The sequence below is a fragment of the Cryptomeria japonica genome, unplaced genomic scaffold (genome assembly GCF_030272615.1).
Source record: "Cryptomeria japonica unplaced genomic scaffold, Sugi_1.0 HiC_scaffold_135, whole genome shotgun sequence".
Taxonomy (NCBI): domain Eukaryota; kingdom Viridiplantae; phylum Streptophyta; class Pinopsida; order Cupressales; family Cupressaceae; genus Cryptomeria; species Cryptomeria japonica.
Window position 1 is genome coordinate 223,516 of NW_026728957.1, and position 27,923 is coordinate 251,438.

The 27,923-nt window shown below is 35.5% G+C and overlaps 3 protein-coding genes across 3 annotated transcripts; all 3 read right to left on the bottom strand.

Annotated features, from left to right (window-relative positions):
* Positions 1–247: 247 nt before the first annotated feature.
* On the bottom strand, positions 248–2,181 carry LOC131051944 (patatin-like protein 2). The gene is made up of 8 exons (XM_057986546.2): positions 2,050–2,181; positions 1,766–1,956; positions 1,495–1,669; positions 1,250–1,411; positions 1,084–1,149; positions 740–961; positions 442–617; positions 248–347 (listed from the first exon to the last, which is right to left on the bottom strand). Exons 1-8 carry the CDS (start codon positions 2,179–2,181, stop codon positions 248–250), a joined length of 1,224 nt encoding a protein of 407 aa, XP_057842529.2.
* A 7,810-nt stretch (positions 2,182–9,991) lies between these two features.
* On the bottom strand, positions 9,992–11,519 carry LOC131866221 (patatin-like protein 2). The gene is made up of 5 exons (XM_059215433.1): positions 11,228–11,519; positions 10,823–10,893; positions 10,484–10,705; positions 10,186–10,361; positions 9,992–10,091 (listed from the first exon to the last, which is right to left on the bottom strand). Exons 1-5 carry the CDS (start codon positions 11,517–11,519, stop codon positions 9,992–9,994), a joined length of 861 nt encoding a protein of 286 aa, XP_059071416.1.
* Positions 11,520–16,663: 5,144 nt separating this feature from the next.
* Positions 16,664–18,596, bottom strand: LOC131866222 (patatin-like protein 2). Its single transcript, XM_059215434.1, has 8 exons — positions 18,465–18,596; positions 18,181–18,371; positions 17,910–18,084; positions 17,652–17,826; positions 17,500–17,564; positions 17,156–17,377; positions 16,858–17,033; positions 16,664–16,763 (listed from the first exon to the last, which is right to left on the bottom strand). Exons 1-8 carry the CDS (start codon positions 18,594–18,596, stop codon positions 16,664–16,666), a joined length of 1,236 nt encoding a protein of 411 aa, XP_059071417.1.
* Positions 18,597–27,923: the final 9,327 nt, after the last annotated feature.

The following is a 27,923-nucleotide window of genomic DNA, read 5'->3' on the forward strand; positions in this document are numbered from 1 at the left end:
ATTGCCTTGTTGTCCACAACTGCAATGCTATTAATATTTGGAGAACATAAAATAATAATTTAGCTATAAAAAAAAACAGAATGAAATGGCATCTATTAGTTGGCAAAAACACAGCTAAATCTTGAATTGCTGTGTTTACCATTACACAAATCAGCTGTGTGGCTCACCAACACCCTGATATGTTTTTTAATTAAAAATTATACACAAAATTCTAGCGTAAGGTGTGATTGGAATGGAAGAAAGAAGTTCAGATGTTTATTCCAACACTATGGCCATTCATAGAAAGTGCAGAAGATGCGCTCCGTTTATCCCTCAACTTCTTCTCCTTGGAGAGTCGTTCAGCCATTCTGGCAAGTGGAAATGATAGTTATGGTGAGAACAAAAGGATAGGAAACTAGGATCTGAAAATACAAGGAAGAGTTAGAGAGTTATAGGAGATACTTAGTCAATGCCATCCTGTTTGTGCAGTCGTTCTTCACTGTCTCAGGACGCCCAGTCTCCAAATTTAAACTTCTAACAGGCTTATCCAATAGTTCCTGGCCTTTCTTCACAAGATTCCTCAGGTTCTCGTCCGTACTGAGGTCCATCTTTGCTTCGCTTCCTTTTAGTTGCCATTCCTACAGTATGAAAGCCCACATGTTAACCATACAGAAAATTATAGCAGAAACATGGTCTGTAGAATTATAGATCTAGAGGCCTTATCGTTTCAAGGAACATTATTGGAAACTATGAAAAAGACCTGGATTCTAAGATAGTTTTCTTTGACATGATGGAGCATCAAAGCTGTATGAATGTTGACCATGTCTGAACTTGCATTCATGATAGATTCTATGAGAGGCGTTCTTCCATCGTGAGTAATCCACTTCAAGCTTCCCCATGTGGCAGCCTTTTTTGCGTCCCATTCAATACCCTCTTCTAATCCCGTTCCAAGAGAAAGTACAATAAAGTGGTCAAGGTGCTCCTGTAAATAACAACCTCTGGTTAACATAGTTGAGCTTCTAATTAATATTTCCCAGCATCAAGCATTCGTTTTATATGAGATGTTTATTCTAAATAGTATCAAAATACGATACAATACAATACCTTTTTGTCGACTATTCTTGTATCCTGATGAACTGCTCGAGTGACTAAGTTCATTGCTATCAAGGTCTGCATAATTAGAAAATTGTTGTGAGACCCTTATAATAGTTTATTGATGTCTAATAAAAATCTGATCAAAATCTCTACTCATAATACAAGCAGGCATTACAGGATTATTAGCCGCTACTCCTCCATCTACTAAGTTAAAAACTTGGGTCTTTCCGTCACTGGAATTTGTTGTAAACTGGTGAGATGGAAAATAGGTAGGAGCTGCAGTTGTGGAGAGGCATACGTCCATTAGATGTGGATTCTTCAGCGGATCTACTTTCGCCTGCACATATCATCGTAAGAATCATCCTCGTCTATTCTTCATCTTCATAACTCAAGATCATCCTATAAAATAAAATGATATACCTCATGACTGGCGAAAATTGTAGGAAACTGCGTCTTGATATCGAAGGTGGGTATCACCAGGTTAGTAGCCGTATCACACAGCCGTCTTTCGTGAAATTTCTCTTGTTCTAAGATATCGACCAGATGTTTGCCATTGTATTTGGGACCAAAAATGCCGTGAAAAATATTCCATTTGCTACAAGTCCAACAACACGAGAAGTTTTGCGTAAACACAGCAAATATTTGGTGCTAGAGAATTTTACCACAAATATTGCAATCACTTGCTACTAACCTTGGTTGAGGAAATATCAAACTCGCATTCTTCAAGTAGAAATCTTCAATTTTCTGGGTACTAAAAGGACGATTGTGTTTGTGGTCATTCAGGTCTGCAGTGGCTAACATTGTGGTGATGAGACCTCCAGTGCTGGTACCTGCCATTATATTGAAATAATCTGCTAGTCTGGCATCTTCCCCATCCAATTTCTGATAAAAACGAAGCATTTCAGTAAGTAATACATTTGTGCAAATAAAACTATATGAATTGTGCAGCTAAAGAATACAATTTATAAACTGTACCTGCAACTGCTTCTCTAAGAATTTGAGCAATTGCACAGGAATAAGACCCCGTACTCCTCCTCCATCGACACTCAGGATTCTAGCACCCACGTCCCCCGAGACATCGATTGGAAGAAGCTCCTGATTCGACATCGATTGCAAGAATTGGAAGAATGTATGGACAGACTTACAAGGAATTAGCTATATTGAATTTGCCCCTACAATAACTATGCATATATAGAGGATGGATGGAGGTTACAAGCACATGGTACATGGCTCTATATAAAAACATGTTAAATAATCATTATGAGGATATATAAACACATGTTAAATAATCATTATCCATCGGTCTGCGAGCAGCCCGAAAATGCCATAAACAAACCTTTCTTTTCACGTCTCCACCTTGTCATCATCGAGAATTTAAATTAAATTATGTTTAATGTGACATTACACTGTTCTCGGGTCTTTTTCGTTTCCTAGCCGCCGCCTATCTGGTAAAAAATATTTTGCCGAATTACACTATGTGTCGTGTTTCAATTTTATTTGACTTATAAAGTGGGACAGTTACGTGTTTCCTTAAAAATTACCTTGATGCCATGTATTCCTATTAAGATGAATCATGCGCACTATATATTTTTGTCTTTAGCATTTGAAGTCGAGTAAATTGATATAAACATGATTAATGATGCTTATTTTAGTCTTTAGGATAAATGAAATTATTTTGTAGCTTCTCCTAATTTCACAATATAGTAATACAAAAAATTTCTTAATTACAAGAAGTTCTCTATATGTATACACTAGTAAACTATCATGAAATTTTGATCCAAATATATATATATATATGATGTTCATCGAATTTGAATATATATTTAGTTGTTGGAACATTGTAGAATTAAGTACTTGTATTTAGATTAATTTTGAATAGCCACGTGATTGTTAATAACACTAACAAATTGAAGATCAACAAAATAAAATTAATAGGGTTTACCTCTAAGAGTGTGCTACGTAGCTATAAAAAATGTATGCAACCCTCTTTTTATCCTTCTTTCTTCCTTCACTTTGTAACAAACCATCCATCCGACCCCTCAAAAAAATTAAAACACCCCTTTTAACCTTTACCTCAAGTGTCCTAAATGCAACCAAAGGCACATTGGTTGGGATATCAAAAATTGCCTAACAACCTTAATTTTCTCAATTTACCCCCTATTAGAATTGACTTCCGAGGTAGCTTAAGAGATACAAATTTTCTACACATTTAAGAAACCCAAAATAATGTTAACAACGGGGCGAAGGCTCTTGCTTTAGTGTTTGGGAGAAGATTGGCAATCAAATAAAGAGTTAGGAATCTTAACATAGAGGGGGACTTTATGTATATGATCTCTGCACTTAAAAAGCTAGATGCTCCAAGCTGGAAAATTAGGTGTATTAAGTACGAGTCCTGGAGTTTATTACTAGTGTTTGAAGCATAAACTATATCACATTGTTTTAGAGAAGTCAAAACTGTGGTAGATGCCTTGGTGAATAAGGGTTGTAGACTTCTTGAAGGTTATATTTTCTTCAATCATATTGAAGCTAATGAGGAAATCAACCTAGCTTTGGCTTTGGCTCGGGACATGTCAAATTAATTATTATCTAGCTTTCTTGTTTTTGCATATTTGTTGGATTTAGCTCTTCATTCCATTATCCCATGCTTTCATAGATGATGTCAACAATGTTCATATAGGAGGATTGTAGATGGCATCCACCTTTCTGTTGGTAGCACTTATCACCTGGTGGCACTCATTGTTGTACTTTTAAGGAATAAATGTTAAATGCACTGCCTTAACCTTCACACAAAGTTGTTGACGCCATGAAAATTAATTTGGAAAATGGTAATCGTAAATATTTTGAAGGAGAATTAGGTTTGTCTTCAGAAATAATATCCCCAGTTGCAGCGGATAAGATCTCAGATGTCTTTTATGTCATTAATCACCTTCTCAAAAGAAAAGCTTACTCAGTAAAGATACTGATGGGTCTGTGTCTTCTCAAATTCGATGAACAAAACTTTCTAGGGACAAGTCTCTCGTCGATCAGGTTGGGGAGAGTAACCTCAATTTTGAATACTTTATACTTTCATGAAAAATCATTTTTTTGGTCTCACATGGCTTAGATTTCGTTGGTTTTTGGGAAGCAAGAAATATTAAAAAATCTATTTTAATTTGACACTCCTAGCTTGCCCTTTTCTTGAAATTATATATGTTTATGGCCATTTGTGTATCTCACTCGTATAGGTTTGGGCCTTCTATATATGTTTTGAATGCTGTCAAATAATTATTTTTTAATAACCCCAATTTTTAATACTTTACGTTTTCATGATAAAGTGTTGTTTGTGTCTCACATGACTCACGTTTCGTTGGATTTTTGGGAAAAAAGAGATATAGGAATCTACCATAATAAAAAACCACCTATAGGGATCTACAATTCCACAAACAATGCAACAATATGGCTAAAGTGGCAGTTGTTTATTATGGGTTGATCATGGCCAGGAAAAAGGGACTTAAGTGTGCCACTATTGAAGGTGACTTAAGAAATACCATCACGATGCTTAGGAAGGAAACAAAACCGGATTGGAAAATTAATTCTCTCATTGCCAAGTGTCACGAGCTCCTTCCCTTTCTAGGAGACATCAGGTTTTGTGGCATGAGATGGGAAGGCAACTGTGTGGAAGATAAGTTGGTGGGGATGGGCATGCATGTTAATAATTTTAAAATATGCATCCACTTGCATGAAATATCGGTGGACGCTCGTCCCACGATCTTGAAGGACTCATCAATTAATGATGCATAATCTCAAAGTTGGATTTTTTGAAATTTTCCACCTTGCCATTTACTTTCCTTGTTGGTTAAGTTGGTGAGATTTAAAAATCATTGATGGTACTACCTACCACTATATTCCCCAAGCTTGTCAGTTCCTCAACTTGGTTTTATATCTTGCAACTATGGGTGGCTATTTGATTTAGACTGAACCTGATAATTACTCCAAATTCAAAAATAATGAGGAGGTGTGGGATAGGGTGATTAAAGGGAACCTATATAATTATGTTGAATGGATGACTAGCCATGAGTCTAAGCTCTCTCTTAATTTTGTTAATGCTTGGTACAATAGGAATGTGAACAATGGCAGTGTTACTTTTGTGGTTTTGACAAGGACTTCTAGGAAGGTGACAAGGTTGGACCTTGATGATGTGTCCTTCCCAAAAAATCCCGAAGGGAATTACGAGGATGACTTTGATCAGCTTTTTGAACAGAGAGAGGGAGTTTTCAAGCATCAAAGTGGCTACAACAAGGATGATCTCCTCTGCATTAGGAAGGATGTGGCTTTGATGGTAATGAATTACTTCACCTTGGATGGTAAGAAAAGAAGCTTCCATATGTAGACTTTTCCGATGCTATCATCTCCAGTATGGGGTATGAATGAATTTCCCCTTCTGGATTATGTCTTATTTTTCTCAATCTATTTGCAAATCCATGGAAAAGGGCAAACCCCCTCTCCATGACGGTTGTATATGGAGAGTGTATAGTTTCTACTTGCCTTTGTCCCCCTCTATTGGGGTCCCTTGCATTGCGGCTGGGTCTACCTCTGATCCAAATCTGAATATTTACCTTATTGTTACCCCGTCTAATTTTGTAGAATAGATTATGCCTCACTCTAGTTCTAAGTTTCCCAATAGGAAAAACCCTGCTATAATTGCCAAATTTAGGGGCATTGTTACTTCCAAATTTAGGGGCATTGTTACTACCAAGATGTGGGTGTCCAGTTTCAGATACAACAAGATGTGGTTAATGAGATTGTTCATTCTGGCTCTAAGTCTCTATCGTCGGAGGATTTAGGCTCCTCGGATAGCTTAAGGGCGTATTCGTCCCTTGCTAAGATTGAAGGAAACCCTAGTCCTCCCCCTTAAACCTCCCTTAGTAATTCCAACGTTAAGAGCACCACTTCAACTGTAGAAAAAATTGTGAAGCACCTGCATGAGGACGCTCAAATTCCGGAAGAGTTGATTGAATGTCTCTTCATGCAAATGAATGTGGCGATGAATAAGAACAATGGGCTTGAGGCGACAGCCAAGGTTGAGGCTAGGGACAACACATGGGTTGATGAGTTGGATGGGGATAGAGTTTGGAAAATTGCTAATGATCTTGTGGACATTATGGGGTAGTGGGAAATGGTGGGTGGAAATTTTATAGACATGGACTCTACGATAAAGAATCCGAGTAGCAAGCATGAGCTTGAAGAGGTCAATAAAACCTAGGGGGCCCTTAAAAACAAAATTGAGGAGGTCAACTATGCTTGCAGAGATGTGGCTAGCAAGAACAATGCCTCCCTATAGGCTATCCATGATGAGATAGAAATGAGAAGGGTGAAAGAATGATGGCGCATGGATTCCTTTCCCACGAGAGCCGGCCCCAGTGCATTGATGATTAAGGCTAGCCGTGACTCTGCGTTGGTCTCGTAAATGGTTCTTGGATTAGTTCAAGTGAAAAAATTATTTTTTCTGATAAAGTGCTTAGTTTGTGTCAAGATTGGCAGGACAAGGATACCCCCAAGTAGTAGGCCATCACGTGGTGCCTGTGTGAGAGAGATGTTTTGTGTTTTGGTGGACCTACATTTTTTTAATTTTTTTCTTCTGCATGTTGGTGTTTTAGTTTAGGTGTTGGCTATCTGTTCTCCCTGTTAGGGTTTTTGTTGTGTTTGGTAGGGTTTTTTTTGGTTGGTTGTGCATCCCTCATCCACTCTTGGTGTCACTTTGTGGTTATGCATTGGTACAGGCCTATCCCACCTTTATTAATCAAAACAATATGGGGGTAAACACAAAACCATCCTTGCTGAGAACTCTATCTCAGAAGCATGACTGAGATTAGGTCAAAGTAACAGCTTGGTTAGAAGAAAAATTTGGAACAGTTACTTGAATTGAAGACCCTAGAAGAAGGCTTTGGCTTGAAAGAAACCTTCTAAGATTAGATTTGAGGGAAGGGGAATTGAAAAAGGACACTGTGAAGACTACCAATTGAGAATTCTTGGTTGGCCTCTAAGAAGGAGCTTCTTCAAACATTGCAAGAGACATATTTATGTATTTCATTATAGAGAAACAGGCTAAATTTGATGCAAATGAACATAGATTAGAGTTACAGACCGAATCCTTAAACACCCTTATTTCTTCATTGTGGGTGGCATGATAGGCTAAGGTGAAATGACCTAGATTGTCCATATGCTCATCCACTATAGTTAACTTATTTCTATCACATTTTGTTGAACCCAACAATCATATTTAGGTTGAATAACAATAGATTGACAAGAATTTTATACAGATCAAGAAGAAGACAAAACAAGAGTAGAATATTTGCATGTTCTAACGAATGGAGATCGCACCTCAGAAAAATGCCCATCTGATTTCCTAATGTTTGAATGATGTCCAAATCTCAATATTCCAATGGGAGAGAGTGCCAAAATACCCAAAAGAGGGAAAAATTTATTATGGTTAAATGGGGGTTAAAATTAGGTACCCATGATTGAGTAAACAAGCCAAGACCCTCAAAAAACCAAGATTTGCATCTATGAGCACAATCTTGATCAGACTTAATAGAAAATATCATAATAAAAAATCCACTACCATTATCATTATAAAAAAATTCATTGACCCCAATTTCAAAGCTTATTAATATTTGGAGAGAAATTCAAAATCTTACCAATAAGAGCCCTGCTTTGAAGCTATGAGAGATATCTTGAAACTCGCTCCTCTAAAAATGACACTTTAAATACCTCATTGCCCTCCCACTGACCAATATTTTGAGAAATAAGAGGCTTCTCATAAACTAAACGACAGATTGGTTCCTTACTCACTCACCTTTTAAGATCCAACTTTTTTATACTTAAAGTAAATATTAATTAAAATTCAAGTTATAATATGATTAATTGAAATATTTAAAGCTAGTTTATAGATTTTTAAAATTTTGATTAATAATAAATATTATATGTATTGTATTTTATATATTTTCAATCCTAAATTGAATCATTATATAGTTAAAATAAGATTATATAATTTTAGTTATAAAAAAAAAATCCCTCTTAAATTAATTTAATGCTTTCTAATTAATTATTTTTATAATCATATCTTAATTAAAAATATAATATAATTGTGATTCCAACTTAATCTCTCTAACTATAATTATAACAATAAATTTATTCTTAAATATAATTTTTTATTATAATTATCTAAAAAGATTATAAATATATTTGAACTATTTTCAACTTTGATCTTAATCTTTATTCTACCTAATTATGCCTCATCTTAATTTTAATCCTCATTAATTTTGATTCCATAAAATTAAAAAATTTAATATTATAAAAATAAATGAGATAGAGTAAAATCTAAGCATTACTAAAGTCAAACAATAATTCATTTCAATTAATCGAACAAGATAGGCTGATCAACTATTAAAATGATTTTAAATACAATAGTAACATCTATGCCATGAGTAGCTTGTAAGGAGCATTATAAATGGAAGAATCATGTCACACATTCAATGCAACGACGATACAAACTAGTCCCATGTACAATGTTGTCACTGAATAATGCAATAATAAGACAGAATTCTTTGAAGAGGCCCAACTAAGTGCTGTAAGGGACGTTTATGCATCCACTCCAAGCACTTTTGGATTGAACATAAACCTTACAATATTGGCTGGTCAATCTCTAATTATTCAACGTAATTAATGTTTTGAGAACATAAAGTTATCATTTAGCTGAAAAGAAGACAGAGCGACATGGCATGAATTGCATTGTTTGCTGCTACACTAATTAGCTGTGTGGCTCACCAACACCCTGAAATGTTTTTTTATTAAAAGCTCTACACAAAAGTTCTAGCATAAGGTGTGACTGGAATGGAAGAAAGAAGTTCAGATGTTTATTCCAACACCATGGCCATTGGAATGGTCATTCACGGAAAGTACAAAAGATGCGCTCTGTTTATCCCTCAACTTCTTCATTATGTGATTCGTTATCTCTATGCAATTTGTATTTTCTGTTTAATCTGCTGTAAGCTTAATTTTTTTCTGTTTTCTTAACATTCTCATCTCGAAATATTTCTCCCCATTATTGTTGTTCCCGCCACTTTGCTTCCGAGATTTTACGAAAGGAATTTGCAAGCACACAAATATGTTTCCAAGATGGTAGAGGGGAATCATCACTATTCAATACCTCTGCACTGCGGACTGAACATGAATGATCTGATGTTAAGTGATTGACATTAAGCTTTTTGTTGATTAAAACATTTGGATAAAATAAGAAATTTTAATTTTTTTTTTTGTCAAATTTGAATCGTTTTAAATGAATCTATTATTTATAAAACTAGTTGAACGAACATAATAAGGATAAGACTGGATACCCTCAATTTCTGATTTCTTATCATAATTGATTGATCAAGTATTAAATGTTTTAGGCATCCAAATAATACTGACTTCAAATCTTCTATAATTAAAAATACTATTAAAAACCAAACAAAAATCATAATAACATCTATACTCTTTAATCCAACGATAATACAAACCATTCCCCGAATACAGTGTTATCAGTAAAGAATACAATAATAAGACAATTCCTTGAAGATGCCCAACTAAGTGTTGTAGGGAAAGTTTATGCATCCACTCCAAGCACTTTTGGAATGAATATAAAACTTACATTGCCTTGTTGTCCACAACTGCAATGCTATTAATATTTGGAGAACATAAAATAATAATTTAGCTATAAAAAAAAAAACACAATGAAATGACATCTATTAGTTGGCAAAAACACAGCTAAATCTTGAATTGCTGTATTTACCACTACATAAATCAGCTGTGTGGCTCACCAACACCCGGATATGTTTTATAATTAAAAAGTCTACACAAAATTCTAGCGTAAGGTGTGATTGGAATGGAAGAAAGAAGTTCAGATGTTTATTCCAACACTATGGCCATTCATAGAAAGTGCAGAAGATGCGCTCCGTTTATCCCTCAACTTCTTCTCCTTGGAGAGTCGTTCAGCCATTCTGGCAAGTGGAAATATTAGTTATGGTGAGAACAAAATGATAGGAAACTAGGATCTGAAAATACAAGGAAGAGTTAGAGAGTTATGGGAGATACTTAGTCAATGCCATCCTGTTTGTGTAGTCGTTCTTCACTGTCTCAGGACGCCTAGTCTCCAAATTTAAACTTCTAACAGGCTTATCCAATAGTTCCTGGCCTTTCTTCACAAGATTCCTCAGGTTCTCATCCGTACTGAGGTCCATCTTTGCTTCGCTTCCTTTTAGTTGCCATTCCTACAGTATGAAAGCCCACATGTTAACCATACAGAAAATTACAGCAGAAACATGGTCTGTAGAATTATAGATCTAGAGGCCTTATCGTTTCAAGGAACATTATTGGAAACTATGAAAAAGACCTGGATTCTAAGATAGTTTTCTTTGACATGATGGAGCATCAAAGCTGTATGAATGTTGACCATGTCTGAACTTGCATTCATGATAGATTCTATGAGAGGCGTTCTTCCATCGTGAGTAATCCACTTCAAGCTTCCCCATGTGGCAGCCTTTTTTGCGTCCCATTCAATACCCTCTTCTAATCCCGTTCCAAGAGAAAGTACAACAAAGTGGTCAAGGTGCTCCTGTAAATAACAACCTCTGGTTAACATAGTTGAGCTTCTAATTAATATTTCCCAGCATCAAGCATTTGTTTTATATGAGATGTTTATTCTAAATAGTATCAAAGTACAATACAATACAATACCTTTTTGTCGACTATTCTTGTATCCTGATGAACTGCTCGAGTGACTAAGTTCATTGCTATCAAGGTCTGCATAATTAGAAAATTGTTGTGAGACCCTTATAATAGTTTATTGATGTGAAATAAAAATCTGATCAAAATCTCTACTCATAATACAAGCAGGCATTACAGGATTATTAGCCGCTACTCCTCCATCTACTAAGTTAAAAACTTGGGTCTTTCCGTCACTGGAATTTGTTGTAAACTGGTGAGATGGAAAATAGGTAGGAGCTACAGTTGTGGAGAGGCATACGTCCATTAGATGTGGATTCTTCAGCGGGTCTACTTTCGCCTGCACATATCATCGTAAGAATCATCCTCGTCTATTCTTCATCTTCATTGGCTAACATTGTGGTGATGAGACCTCCAGTGCTGGTACCTGCCATTATATTGAAATAATCTGCTAGTCTGGCATCTTCCCCATCCAATTTCTTATAAAAACGAAGCATTTCAGTAAGTAATACATTTGTGGAAATAAAACTATATGAATTGTGCAGCAAAAGAATACAATTTATAAACTGTACCTGCAACTGGTGCTCTAAGAATTTGAGTAATTGCACAGGAATAAGACCCCGTACTCCTCCTCCATCGACACTCAGGATTCTAGCACCCACGTCCCCCGAGACATCGATTGGAAGAAGCTCCTTATTCGACATCGATTGCAAGAATTGGAAGAATGTATGGACAGACTTACAAGGAATTAGCTATATTGAATTTGCCCCTACAATAACTATGCATATATAGAGGATAGATGGAGCTTACGGGCACATGGTACATGGCTCTATATAAAAACATGTTAAATAATCATTATCCATCGGTCTGCGAGCAGCCCGAAAATGCCATAAACAAACCTTTCTTTTCACGTCTCCACCTTATCATCATCGAGAATTTAAATTAAAGTATGTTTAATGTGACATTACACTGTTCTCGGGTCTTTTTCGTTTCCTAGCCGTCGGCTATCTGGTAAAAAATATTTTGCCGAATTACACGATGTGTCGTGTTTCAATTTTATTTGACGTATAAAGTGGGACAGTTACGTGTTTCCTTAAAAATTACCTTGATGCCATGTATTCCTATTAAGATGAATCATGCGCACTATATATTTTAGTCTTTAGCATTTGAAGTCGAGTAAATTGATATAAACATGATTAATGATGCCTATTTTAGTCTTTAGGATAAATGAAATTATTTTGTAGCTTCTCCTAATTTCACAATATAGTAATACAAGAAAATTTTTATTTACAAGAAGTTCTCTATATGTATACACTAGTAAACTATCATGAAATTTTGATCCAACTCTATATATATATATATATATATATATATATATATGATGTTCATCGAATTTGAATATACATTTAGTTGTTGGAACATTGTAGAATTAAGTACTTGTATTTAGATTAATTTTGAATAGCCACACGATTGTTAATAGAACTAACAAATTGAAGATCAACAAAATAAAATTAATAGGGTTTACCTCTAAGAGTGTGCTGCGTAGCTATAAAAAACGCATGCAACCCTCTTTTTATCCTTCTTTCTTCCTTCACTTTGTAACAAACCATCCATCCGACCCCTCAAAAAAATTAAAACACCCCTTTTAACCTTTACCTCAAGTGTCCTAAATGCAACCAAAGGCACATTGGTTGGGATATCAAAAATTGCCTAACAACCTTAATTTTCTCAATTTACCCCCTATTAGAATTGACTTCCGAGGGAGCTTAAGAGATACAAATTTTCTACACATTTAAGAAACCCAAAATAATGTTAACAACGGGGCAAAGGCTCTTGCTTTAGTGTTTGGGAGAAGATTGGCAATCAAATACAGAGTTAGGAATCTTAACATAGAGGGGGACTTTATATATATGATCTTTGCACTTAAAAAGCTAGACGCTCCAAGCTGGAAAATTAGGTGTATTAAGTACGAGTCCTAGAGTTTATTACTAGTGTTTGAAGCATAAACTATATCACATTATTTTAGAGAAGTCAAAACCGTGGTAGATGCCTTGGTGAATAAGGGTTGTAGACTTCTTGAAGGTTATATTTTCTTCAATCATATTGAAGCTAATGAGGAAATCGTCCTAGCTTTGGCTTTGGCTCGGGACATGTCAAATTAATTATTATCTAGCTTTCTTGTTTTTGCAGATTTGTTGGATTTTGCTCTTCATTCCATTATCCCGTGCTTTCATAGATGATGTCAACAATGTTCATATAGGAGGATTGTAGATGGCATCCACCTTTCTGTTGGGAGCACTTATCACCTGGTGGCACTCATTGTTGTACTTTTAAGGAATAAATGTTAAATGCACTGCCTTAACCTTCACACAAAGTTGTTGACGCCATGAAAATTAATTTGGAAAATGGTAATCATAAATATTTTGAAGGAGAATTAGGTTTGTCTTCATAAATAATATCCCCAGTTGCGGCGGATAAGATCTCAGATGTCTTTTATGTCATTAATCACCTTCTCAAAAGAAAAGCTTACTTAGTAAAGATATTGATGGGTCCGTGTCTTCTCAGATTTGATGAACAAAACTTTCTAGGGACAAGTCTCTCGTCGATCAGGTTGGGGAGAATAACCTCAATTTTTAATACTTCATATTTTCATGAAAAAGCATTTTTTTGGTCTCACATGGCTTAGATTTCGTTGGTTTTTGGGAAGCAAGAGATATTAAAAAATCTATTTTAATTTGACACTCTTAGCGTGCCCTTTTCTTGAAATTATATATGTTTATGGCCATTTGTGTATCTCACTCATATAGGTTTGGGCCTTCTATATATGTTTTAAATGCTGCCAAATAATTATTTTTTAATAACCCCAAATTTTAATACTTTACGTTTTCGTGATAAAGTGTTGTTTGTGTCTCACATGACTCACGTTTCGTTGGTTTTTTCGTAAAAAAGACATATAGGAATCTACCATAATAACAAACCACCTATAGGGATCTACAATTCCACAAACACTTCAAAAATTGAGTTGCAACAATATGGCTAAAGTGGCAGTTGTTTATTATGGGTTGATCATGGCCAGGAAAAAGGGACTTAAGTGTGCCATTATTGAAGGTGACTTAAGAAATACCATCACGATGCTTAGAAAGGAAACAAAACCGGATTGGAAAATTAATTCTCTCATTGCCAAGTGTCACGAGCTCCTTCCTTTCTGGGAGACGTCAGGTTTTGTGACATGAGATGGGAAGGCAACTGTGTGGAAGATAAGTTGTAGGGGATGGGCGCGCATGTTAATAATTTTAAAATATGCATCCACTTGCACGAAATACCGGTGGAGGCTCATGCCATGATCTTGAAGGACTCATCAATTAATGATGCATAATCTCAAAGTTGGATTTTTTGAACTTTTCCACCTTGCCATTTCCTTTCCTTGTTGGTTAAGTTGGTGAGATTTAAAAATCATTGATGGTACTACCTACCACTATATTCCCCAAGCTTGCCAGTTCCTCAACTTGGTTTTATATCTTGCAACTATGGGTGGCTATTTGATTTAGACTGAACCTGACAATTGCTCCAAATTCAAAAATAATGAGGAGGCGTGGGACAGGGTGATTAAAGGGAACCTATATAACTATGTTGAATGGATGACTAGCCATGAGTCTAAGCTCTCTCCTAATTTTGTTAATGCTTGGGACAATAGGAACATGAACAATGGCAGTGTTACTTTTGTGGTTTTGACAAGGACTTCTAGGAAGGTGACAAGGTTGGACCTTGATGATGTGTCCTTCCCAAAGAATCCCAAAGGGAATTACGAGAATGACTTTGATTAGCTTTTTGAACGAAGAGAGGGAGTTTCCAAGCAACAAAGTGGCTACAACAGGGACGATCTCCTCTACATTAGGAAGGATGTGGCTTTGATGGTAATGAATTACTTCACCTTGGACGGTAAGAAAAGAAGCTTCCATATGTAGACTTTTCCGATACTATCATCTCTAGTATTGGGTATGAATGAATTTCCCCTTTTGGATTATGTCCTATTTTTCTCAATCTATTTGTAAATCCATGAAAAAGGGCAAACCCCGTCTCCACGATGGTCGTATATGGAGTGTGTATAGTTTCTACTTGCCTTTATCCCCCTCTATTGGGGTCCCTTCCATTGCGGACGGGTCTACCTCTGATCCGAATCTGAATATTTACCTTATTGTTACCCCCTCTAATTTTGTAGAGTAGATTATGATTCCATAAAATTAAAAAATTTAAATATTATAAAAATAAATGAGATAGAGTAAAATCTAAGCATTACTAAAGTCAAACAATAATTCATTTCAATTAATCGAACAAGATAGGTTGATCAACTATTAAAATGATTTTAAATACAATAGTAACATCTATGCCATGAGTAGCTTGTAAGGAGCATTATAAATGGAAGAATCATGTCACACATTCAATCAATGCAACGACGATACAAACCAGTCCCCTTGTACGATGTTGTCACTGAATAATGCAATAATAAGACAGAATTCTTTGAAGAGGCCCAACTAAGTGCTGTAGGGGACGTTTATGCATCCACTCCAAGCACTTTTGGAATGAACATAAACCTTACCATATTGGCTGGTCAATCTCTAATTAATCAACGTTATTAATATTTTGGGAACATAAAGTTATCATTTAGCTGAAAAGAAGACAGAGCGACATGGCATGAATTGTGCTGTTTGCTGCTACACTAATTAGCTGTGTGGCTCACCAACACCCTGAAATGTTTTTTTATTAAAAGCTCTACACAAAAATTCTAGCATAAGGTGTGACTGGAATGGAAGAAAGAAGTTCAGATGTTTATTCCAACACCATGGCCATTGGAATGGTCATTCACGGAAAGTACAAAAGATGCGCTCTGTTTATCCCTCAACTTCTTCATTATGTGATTCGTTATCTCTATGCAATTTGTATTTTCTGTTTAATCTGCTGTAAGCTTAATTTTTTTCTGTTTTCTTAACATTCTCATCTCGAAATATTTCTCCCCATTATTGTTGTTCCCGCCACTTTGCTTCCGAGATTTTACGAAAGGAATTTGCAAGCACACAAATATGTTTCCAAGATGGTAGAGGGGAATCATCACTATTCAATACCTCTGCACTGCGGACTGAACATGAATGATCTGATGTTAAGTGATTGACATTAAGCTTTTTGTTGATTAAAACATTTGGATAAAATAAGAAATTTTAATTTTTTTTTTTGTCAAATTTGAATCGTTTTAAATGAATCTATTATTTATAAAACTAGTTGAATGAACATAATAAGGATAAGACTGGATACCCTCAATTTCTGATTTCTTATCATAATTGATTGATCAAGTATTAAATGTTTTAGGCATCCAAATAATACTGACTTCAAATCTTCTATAATTAAAAATACTATTAAAAACCAAACAAAAATCATAATAACATCTATACTCTTTAATCCAACGATAATACAAACCATTCCACGAATACAGTGTTATCAGTAAAGAATACAATAATAAGACAATTCCTTGAAGATGCCCAACTAAGTGCTGTAGGGAACGTTTATGCATCCACTCCAAGCACTTTTGGAATGAATATAAAACTTACATTGCCTTGTTGTCCACAACTGCAATGCTATTAATATTTGGAGAACATAAAATAATAATTTAGCTATAAAAAAAAAACACAATGAAATGAAATCTATTAGTTGGCAAAAACACAGCTAAATCTTGAATTGCTGTGTTTACCACTACATAAATCAGCTGTGTGGCTCACCAACACCCGGATATGTTTTTTAATTAAAAAGTCTACACAAAATTCTAGCGTAAGGTGTGATTGGAATGGAAGAAAGAAGTTCAGATGTTTATTCCAACACTATGGCCATTCATAGAAAGTGCAGAAGATGCGCTCCGTTTATCCCTCAACTTCTTCTCCTTGGAGAGTCGTTCAGCCATTCTGGCAAGTGGAAATGATAGTTATGGTGAGAACAAAATGATAGGAAACTAGGATCTGAAAATACAAGGAAGAGTTAGAGAGTTATGGGAGATACTTAGTCAATGCCATCCTGTTTGTGTAGTCGTTCTTCACTGTCTCAGGACGCCCAGTCTCCAAATTTAAACTTCTAACAGGCTTATCCAATAGTTCCTGGCCTTTCTTCACAAGATTCCTCAGGTTCTCATCCGTACTGAGGTCCATCTTTGCTTCGCTTCCTTTTAGTTGCCATTCCTACAGTATGAAAGCCCACATGTTAACCATACAGAAAATTACAGCAGAAACATGGTCTGTAGAATTATAGATCTAGAGGCCTTATCGTTTCAAGGAACATTATTGGAAACTATGAAAAAGACCTGGATTCTAAGATAGTTTTCTTTGACATGATGGAGCATCAAAGCTGTATGAATGTTGACCATGTCTGAACTTGCATTCATGATAGATTCTATGAGAGGCGTTCTTCCATCGTGAGTAATCCACTTCAAGCTTCCCCATGTGGCAGCCTTTTTTGCGTCCCATTCAATACCCTCTTCTAATCCCGTTCCAAGAGAAAGTACAATAAAGTGGTCAAGGTGCTCCTGTAAATAACAACCTCTGGTTAACATAGTTGAGCTTCTAATTAATATTTCCCAGCATCAAGCATTCATTTTATATGAGATGTTTATTCTAAATAGTATCAAAATACAATACAATACAATACCTTTTGTCTACTATTCTTGTATCCTGATGAACTGCTCGAGTGACTAAGTTCATTGCTATCAAGGTCTGCATAATTAGAAAATTGTTGTGAGACCCTTATAATAGTTTATTGATGTGAAATAAAAATCTGATCAAAATCTCTACTCATAATACAAGCAGGCATTACAGGATTATTAGCCGCTACTCCTCCATCTACTAAGTTAAAAACTTGGGTCTTTCCGTCACTGGAATTTGTTGTAAACTGGTGACATGGAAAATAGGTAGGAGCTGCAGTTGTGGAGAGGCATACGTCCATTAGATGTGGATTCTTCAGCGGATCTACTTTCGCCTGCACATATCATCGTAAGAATCATCCTCGTCTATTCTTCATCTTCATAACTCAAGATCATCCTATAAAATAAAATGAAATACCTCATGACTGGCGAAAATTGTAGGAAACTGCGTCTTTATATCGAAGGTGGGTATCACCAGGTTAGTAGCCGTATCACACAGCCGTCTTTCGTGAAATTTCTCTTGTTCTAAGATATCGACCAGATGTTTGCCATTGTATTTGGGACCAAAAATGCCGTGAAAAATATTCCATTTGCTACGAGTCCAACAACAAGAGAAGTTTTGCGTAAACACAACAAATATTTATTGCAAGAGAATTTTACTCCAAATATTGCAATCACTTGCTACTAACCTTGGTTGAGGAAATATCAAACTCGCATTCTTCAAGTAGAAATCTTCAATTTTCTGGGTACTAAAAGGACGATTGTGTTTGTGGTCATTCGGGTCTATAGTGGCTAACATTGTGGTGATGAGACCTCCAGTGCTGGTACCTGCCATTATATTGAAATAATCTGCTAGTCTGGCATCTTCCCCATCCAATTTCTGATAAAAACGAAGCATTTCAGTAAGTAATACATTTGTGCAAATAAAACTATATGAATTGTGCAGCTAAAGAATACAATTTATAAACTGTACCTGCAACTGGTGCTCTAAGAATTTGAGCAATTGCACAGGAATAAGACCCCGTACTCCTCCTCCATCGACACTCAGGATTCTATCACCCACGTCCCCCGAGACATCGATTGGAAGAAGCTCCTGATTCGACATCGATTGCAAGAATTGGAAGAATGTATGGACAGACTTACAAGGAATTAGCTATATTGAATTTGCCCCTACAATAACTATGCATATATAGAGGATAGATGGAGCTTACGAGCACATGGTACATGGCTCTATATAAAAACATGTTAAATAATAATTATCCATCGGTCTGCGAGCAGCCCGAAAATGCCATAAACAAACCTTTCTTTTCACTTCTCCACCTTATCATCATCGAGAATTTAAATTAAAGTATGTTTAATGTGACATTACACTGTTCTCGGGTCTTTTTCGTTTCCTAGCCGTCGACTATCTGGTAAAAAATATTTTGCCGAATTACACGATGTGTCGTGTTTCAATTTTATTTGACGGATAAAGTGGGACAGTTACGTGTTTCCTTAAAAATTACCTTGATGCCATGTATTCCTATTAAGATGAATCATGCGCACTATATATTTTAGTCTTTAGCATTTGAAGTCGAGTAAATTGATATAAACATGATTAATGATGCCTATTTTAGTCTTTAGGATAAATGAAATTATTTTGTAGCTTCTCTTAATTTCACAATATAGTAATACAAGAAAATTTTTATTTACAAGAAGTTCTCTATATGTATACACTAGTAAACTATCATGAAATTTTGATCCAACTCTCTCTATATATATATATATGATGTTCATCGAATTTGAATATACATTTAGTTGTTGGAACATTGTAGAATTAAGTACTTGTATTTAGATTAATTTTGAATAGCCACACGATTGTTAATAGAACTAACAAATTGAAGATCAACAAAATAAAATTAATAGGGTTTACCTCTAAGAGTGTGCTGCGTAGCTATAAAAAAGGCATGCAACCCTCTTTTTATCCTTCTTTCTTCCTTCACTTTGTAATAAACCATCCATCCGACCCCTCCAAAAAATTAAAACACCCCTTTTAACCTTTACCTCAAGTGTCCTAAATGCAACCAAAGGCACATTGGTTGGGATATCAAAAATTGCCTAACAACCTTAATTTTCTCAATTTACCCCCTATTAGAATTGACCTCCGAGGTAGCTTAAGAGATACAAATTTTCTACACATTTAAGAAACCCAAAATAATGTTAACAACGGGGCGAAGGCTCTTGCTTTAGTGTTTGGGAGAAGATTGGCAATCAAATACAGAATTAGGAATCTTAACATGGAGGGGGACTTTATGTATATGATCTTTGCACTTAAAAAGCTAGACGCTCCAAGCTGGAAAATTAGGTGTATTAAGTACGAGTCTTGGAGTTTATTACTAGTGTTTGAAGCATAAACTATATCACATTATTTTAGAGAAGTCAAAACTCTGGTAGATGCCTTGGTGAATAAGGGTTGTAGACTTCTTGAAGGTTATATTTTCTTCAATCATATTGAAGCTAATGAGGAAATCAACCTAGCTTTGGCTTTGGCTCGGGACATGTCAAATTAATTATTATCTAGCTTTCTTGTTTTTTCAGATTTGTTGGATTTTGCTCTTCATTCCATTATGCTGTGCTTTCATAGATGATGTCAACAATGTTCATATAGGAGGATTGTAGATGGCATCCACCTTTCTGTTGGGAGCACTTATCACCTAGTGGCACTCATTGTTGTACTTTTAAGGAATAAATGTTAAATGCACTGCCTTAACCTTCACACAAAGTTGTTGACGCCATGAAAATTAATTTGGAAAATGGTAATCATAAATATTTTGAAGGAGAATTAGGTTTGTCTTCATAAATAATATCCCCAGTTGCAGCGGATAAGATCTCAGATGTCTTTTATGTCATTAATCACATTCTCAAAAGAAAAGCTTACTCATTAAAGATACTGATGGGTCTGTGTCTTCTCAGATTTGATGAACAAAACTTTCTAGGGACAAGTCTCTCGTCAATCAGGTTGGGGAGAATAACCTCAATTTTTAATACTTCATATTTTCATGAAAAAGAATTTTTTTGGTCTCACATGGCTTAGATTTCGTTGGTTTTTGGGAAGCAAGAGATATTAATAAATCTATTTTAATTTGACACTCTTAGCTTGCCCTTTTCTTGAAATTATATATGTTTATGGCCATTTGTGTATCTCACTCGTATAGGTTTGGGCCTTCTATATATGTTTTAAATGCTGCCAAATAATTATTTTTTAATAACCCCAAATTTTAATTCTTTACGTTTTCATGATAAAGTGTTGTTTGTGTCTCACATGACTCAGGTTTCGTTGGTTTTTTCATAAAAAAGAGATATAGGAATCTACCGTAATAACAAACCACCTATATGGATCTACAATTCCACAAACACTTCAAAAATTGACTTGCAACAATATGGCTAAAGTGGCAGTTGTTTATTATGGGTTGATCATGGCCAGGAAAAAGGGACTTAAGTGTGCCATTATTGAAGGTGACTTAAGAAATACCATCACGATGCTTAGAAAGGAAACAAAACCAGATTGGAAAATTAATTCTCTCATTGCCAAGTGTCACAAGCTCCTTCCCTTTCTGGGAGATGTCAGGTTTTGTGACATGAGATGGGAAGGCAACTGTGTGGAAGATAAGTTGTAGGGGATGGGCGCACATGTTAATAATTTTAAAATATGCATCCACTTGCATGAAATATATATATATATATATGATGTTCATCGAATTTAAATATACATTTAGTTGTTGGAACATTGTAGAATTAAGTACTTGTATTTAGATTAATTTTGAATAGCCACACGATTGTTAATAGAACTAATAAATTGAAGATCAACAAAATAAAATTAATAGGGTTTACCTCTAAGAGTGTGCTGTGTAGCTATAAAAAAGGTATGCAACCCTCTTTTTATCCTTCTTTCTTCCTTCACTTTGTAACAAACCATCCATCCGACCCCTCAAAAAAATTAAAACACCCCTTTTAACCTTTACCTCAAGTGTCCTAAATGCAACCAAAGGCACATTGGTTGGGATATCAAAAATTGCCTAACAACCTTAATTTTCTCAATTTACCCCCTATTAGAATTGACTTCCGAGGTAGCTTAAGAGATACAAATTTTCTACACATTTAAGAAACCCAAAATAATGTTAACAACGGGGCAAAGGCTCTTGCTTTAGTGTTTGGGAGAAGATTGGCAATCAAATACAGAGTTAGGAATCTTAACATAGAGGGGGACTTTATGTATATGATCTTTGCACTTAAAAAGCTAGACGCTCCAAGCTGGAAAATTAGGTGTATTAAGTACGAGTCCTAGAGTTTATTACTAGTGTTTGAAGCATAAACTATATCACATTATTTTAGAGAAGTCAAAACCGTGGTAGATGCCTTGGTGAATAAGGGTTGTAGACTTCTTGAAGGTTATATTTTCTTCAATCATATTGAAGCTAATGAGGAAATCGACCTAGCTTTGGCTTTGGCTCGGGACATGTCAAATTAATTATTATCTAGCTTTCTTGTTTTTGTAGATTTGTTGGATTTTTCTCTTCATTCCATTATCCCGTGCTTTCATAGATGATGTCAACAATGTTCATATAGGAGGATTGTAGATTGCATCCACCTTTCTGTTGGGAGCACTTATCACCTCGTGGCACTCATTGTTGTACTTTTAAGGAATAAATGTTAAATGCACTTCCTTAACCTTCACACAAAGTTGTTGACGCCATATAAATTAATTTGGAAAATGGTAATCATAAATATTTTTAAGGAGAATTAGGTTTGTCTTCATAAATAATATCCCCAGTTGCGGCGGATAAGATCTCAAATGTCTTTTATGTCATTAATCACCTTCTCAAAAGAAAAGCTTACTCAGTAAAGATACTGATGGGTCCGTGTCTTCTCAGATTTGATGAACAAAACTTTCTAGGGACAAGTCTCTCGTCGATCAGGTTGGGGAGAATAACCTCAATTTTTAATACTTCATATTTTCATGAAAAAGCATTTTTTTGGTCTCACATGGCTTAGATTTCGTTGGTTTTTGGGAAGCAAGAGATATTAAAAAATCTATTTTAATTTGACACTCTTAGCTTGCCCTTTTTTTGAAATTATATATGTTTATGGCCATTTGTGTATCTCACTCGTATAGGTTTGGGCCTTCTATATATGTTTTAAATGCTATCAAATAATTATTTTTTAATAACCCCAAATTTTAATACTTTACGTTTTCGTGATAAAGTGTTGTTTGTGTCTCACATGACTCACGTTTCGTTGGTTTTTTCGTAAAAAAGAGATATAGGAATCTACCATAATAACAAACCACCTATAGGGATCTACAATTCCACAAACACTTCAAAAATTGAGTTGCAACAATATGGCTAAAGTGGCAGTTGTTTATTATGGGTTGATCATGGCCAGGAAAAAGGGACTTAAGTGTGCCATTATTGAAGGTGACTTAAGAAATACCATCACGATGCTTAGAAAGGAAACAAAACCGGATAGGAAAATTAATTCTCTCATTGCCAAGTGTCACGAGCTCCTTCCCTTTCAGGGAGACGTCAGGTTTTGTGACATGAGATGGGAAGGCAACTGTGTGGAAGATAAGTTGTAGGGGATGGGCGCGCATGTTAATAATTTTAAAATATGCATCCACTTGCACGAAATACCGGTGGAGGCTCGTGCCATAATCTTGAAGGACTCATCAATTAATGATGCATAATCTCAAAGTTGGATTTTTTGAACTTTTCCACCTTGCCATTTCCTTTCCTTGTTGGTTAAGTTGGTGAGATTTAAAAATCATTGATGGTACTACCTACCACTATATTCCCCAAGCTTGCCAGTTCCTCAACTTGGTTTTATATCTTACAACTATGGGTGGCTATTTGATTTAGACTGAACCTGACAATTGCTCCAAATTCAAAAATAATGAGGAGGCGTGGGATAGGGTGATTAAAAGGAACCTATATAACTATGTTGAATGGATGACTAGCCATGAGTCTAAGCTCTCTCCTAATTTTGTTAATGCTTGGGACAATAGAAACGTGAACAATGGCAGTGTTACTTTTGTGGTTTTGACAAGGACTTCTAGCAAGGTGACAAGGTTGGACCTTGACGATGTGTCCTTCCCAAAGAATCCCAAAGGGAATTATGAGAATGACTTTGATTATCTTTTTGAACGGAGAGAGGGAGTTTCCAAGCAACAAAGTGGCTACAACAGGGACGATCTCCTCTACATTAGGAAGGATGTGGCTTTGATGGTAATGAATTACTTCACCTTGGACGGTAAGAAAAGAAGCTTCCATATGTAGACTTTTTCGATGCTATCATCTCTAGTATTGGGTATGAATGAATTTCCCCTTCTGGGTTATGTCTTATTTTTCTCAATCTATTTGTAAATCCATGAAAAAGGGCAAACCCCCTCTCCACGATGGTGGTATATGGAGTGTGTATAGTTTCTACTTGCCTTTATCCCCCTCTATTGGGGTCCCTTCCATTGCGGCCGGGTCTACCTCTAATCCGAATCTGGATATTTACCTTATTGTTACCCCCTCTAATTTTGGTAGAGTAGATTATGCCTCACTCTAGTTCTAAGTTTCCCAATAGTAAAAACCCTGCTATAATAGCCAAATTTAGGGGCATTGTTACTTCCAAATTTAGGGGCATTGTTACTACCAAGATGTGGGTGTCCAGTTTCAGATACAACGAGATGTGGTTAATGGGATTGTTCATTCTTGCTTTAAGTCTCTATCCTCGGAGGATTTAGGCTCCTTGGATAGCTTAAGGGCAGATTCGTCCCTTGCTAATATTGAAGGAAACCCTAGTCCTCCCCCTTAAACCTTCCTTAGTAATTCCAACCTTAAGAGCACCACTTCAACTGTAGAAAAAATTGTGAAGCACCTGCATGAGGACGCTCAAATTTAGGAAGGGTTGATTGAATGTCTCTTCGTGCAAATGAATGTGGCCATGAATAAGAACAATGGGCTTGAGGCGACAGCCAAGGTTGAGGCTAGGGACAACACATGGGTTGATGAGTTGGATGGGCATAGTGTTTGGAAAATTGGTAATGATCTTATGGGCATTATGGGGTAGTGGGAAATGGTGGGTGGAAATTTTACTGACACGGACTCTACGATAAAGAATCCGGGTAGCAAGCATGAGCTTGAAGAGGTCAACAAAACCTAGGGGGGCCTTAAAAACAAAATTGTGGAGGTCAACTATGCTTGCAGAGATGTGGCTAGCAAGGACAATGCCTCCCTATAGGCTATCCATGATGAGATAGAAATGAGAAGGGTGAAAGATTGATGGCACATGGATTCCTTTCCCATGGGATCCGGCCCCATTGCATTGATGATTAAGGCTAACCGTGACTCTGCGTTGCTCTCCTAAATGGTTCTGGGATTAGTTCAAGTGAAAAAATTATTTTTTCAGATAAAGTGCTTAGTTTGTGTCAAGATTGGCAGGACAAGGATACCCCCAAGTAGTAGGCCATCACTAGGTGCCTGTGCGAGAGAGATGTTTTGTGTTTTGGTGGACCTACATTTTTTTAATTTTTTTCTTCTACATGTTGGTTTTTTAGTTTAGGTGTTGGTTGTCTGTTCTTCCTACTAGGTTTTTTGTTGTGTTTGGTAGTGTTTTTTTTGGTTGGTTGTGCATCCTTCATCCACTCTTGGTGTCGCTTTGTGGTTATGCATTGGTACAGGCCTATCCCACCTTTATTAATCAAAACAATATGGGGGAAAGCCATCCTTGCTGAGAACTCTATCTTAGAAGCATGACTGAGATTAGGTCAAAGTAACAGCTTGGTTACAAGAAAAATTTGGAACAGTTACTTGAATTGAAGACCCTAGAAGAAGGCTTTGGCTTGAAAGAAACCTTCTGAGATTAGATTTGAGGGAAGGGGAATCGAAAAAGGACACTGTGAAGACTACCAATTGAGAATTCTTGGTTGGCCTCTAAGAAGGAGCTTCTTCAAACATTACAAGAGACATATTTATGTATTTCATTATAGAGAAACAGGCTAAATTTGATGCAAATGAACATAGATTAGAGTTACAGAACGAATCGTTAAACATCCTTATTTCTTCATTGTGGGTGGCATGATAGGCTGAGGTGAAATGACCCAGATTATCCATATGCTCATCCACTATAGTTAACTTATTTCTATCACAATTTGTTGAACCCAACAATCATATTTAGATTTAATAACAATAGATTGAAAAGAATTTTATATAGATCAAGAAGAAGACAAAACAAGAGTAGAATATTTGCGTGTTCTAACGGATGGAGATCGCATCTCAGAAAAATTCCCGTCTGATTTCCTAATGTTTGAATGATGTCCAAATCTCAATATTCCGATGGGAGAGAGTGCCAAAATACCCAGAAGAGGGAAAAATTTATTATGGTTAAATGGGGGTTAAAATTAGGTACCCATGATTGAGTAAACAAGCCAAGACCCTCAAAAAACCAAGATTTGCATCTATGAGTAGAATCTTGATCAGACTTAATAGAAAATATCATAATAAAAAATCCATTACCATTATCGTTATAAAAAATATCATTAACCCCAATTTGAAAGCTTATTAATATTCGGAGAGAAATTCCAGATCTTACCAATAAGAGCCCTGCTTTGAAGCTATGAGAGATATCTTGAAACTCGCTCCTCTAAAAATGACACTTTAAATACCTCATTGCCCTCCCACTGACCAATATTTTGAGAAATAAGAGGCTTCTCATAAACCAAAGGACAGATTGGTTCATTACTCACTCACCTTTTAGGATCCAACGTTTTTATACTTAAAGTAAATATTAATTAAAATTCAAGTTATATTATGATTAATTGAAATATTTAAAGCTAGTTGATAGTTTTTTTAAATTTTGATTAGTAATAAATATTATATGTATTGTATTTTATATATTTTCAATCCTAAATTGAATCTTTATATAGTTAAAATAAGATTATATAATTTTAGTTATAAAAAAATAAATAGCTCTTAAATTAATTTAATGCTTTCTAATTAATTATTTTTATAATCATATCTTAATTAAAAATATAAAATAATTATGATTCCAACTTAATCTCTCTAACTATAATTATAACAATGAATTTATTCTTAAATATAATATTTTATTATAATTATCTAAAAAGATTATAAATATATTTGAACTATTTTCAACTTTGCTCTTAATCTTTATTCTACCTAATTATGCCTCATCTTAATTTTAATCCTCATTAATTTTGATTCCATAAATTAAAAAATTTAAATATTATAAAAATAAATGAGATAGAGTAAAATCTAAGCATTACTAAAGTCAAACAATAATTTATTTCAATTAATCGAACAAGATAGGTTGATCAACTATTAAAATGATTTTAAATACAATAGTAACATCTATGCCATGAGTAGCTTGTAAGGAGCATTATAAATGGAAGAATCATGTCACACATTCAATCAATGCAACGACGATACAAACCAGTCCCCTTGTACGATGTTGTCACTGAATAATGCAATAATAAGACAGAATTCTTTGAAGAGGCCCAACTAAGTGCTGTAGGGGACGTTTATGCATCCACTCCAAGCACTTTTGGAATGAACATAAACCTTACCATATTGGCTGGTCAATCTCTAATTAATCAACGTTATTAATATTTTGGGAACATAAAGTTATCATTTAGCTGAAAAGAAGACAGAGCGACATGGCATGAATTGTGCTGTTTGCTGCTACACTAATTAGCTGTGTGGCTCACCAACACCCTGAAATGTTTTTTTATTAAAAGCTCTACACAAAAATTCTAGCATAAGGTGTGACTGGAATGGAAGAAAGAAGTTCAGATGTTTATTCCAACACCATGGCCATTGGAATGGTCATTCACGGAAAGTACAAAAGATGCGCTCTGTTTATCCCTCAACTTCTTCATTATGTGATTCGTTATCTCTATGCAATTTGTATTTTCTGTTTAATCTGCTGTAAGCTTAATTTTTTTCTGTTTTCTTAACATTCTCATCTCGAAATATTTCTCCCCATTATTGTTGTTCCCGCCACTTTGATGTGAAAAATGGTCATGGTTTCAACCGTCGGTTTCATCTTGCCTTGCTCCCCTTGAGCTGAATATGCAAAGTACTCCAGTACTCGAAAATCTCTATAACTCCCCCTAATGTATGCAACTCTTCATTCTTTTCACATGTATACTACTCCCCCTTTGACATCAATGCCCCAAAAGAAATTGTAAAAACAATGTCAAAGAATAAGTACTGTACATTGAATACCTCCAAAAATGTCTTACCAGAGCTTGACCAATTTCAAGATTTTTGGATAAGCTTTCTCAAGTAACTCCATATAAGTATCCCAGCCAGTGTTCAATGTGTCAGAGATAGATACAAGTCCACTTAGTAAATATGCAAGTGATTCTTTCTCATTAATTTCTACCAGT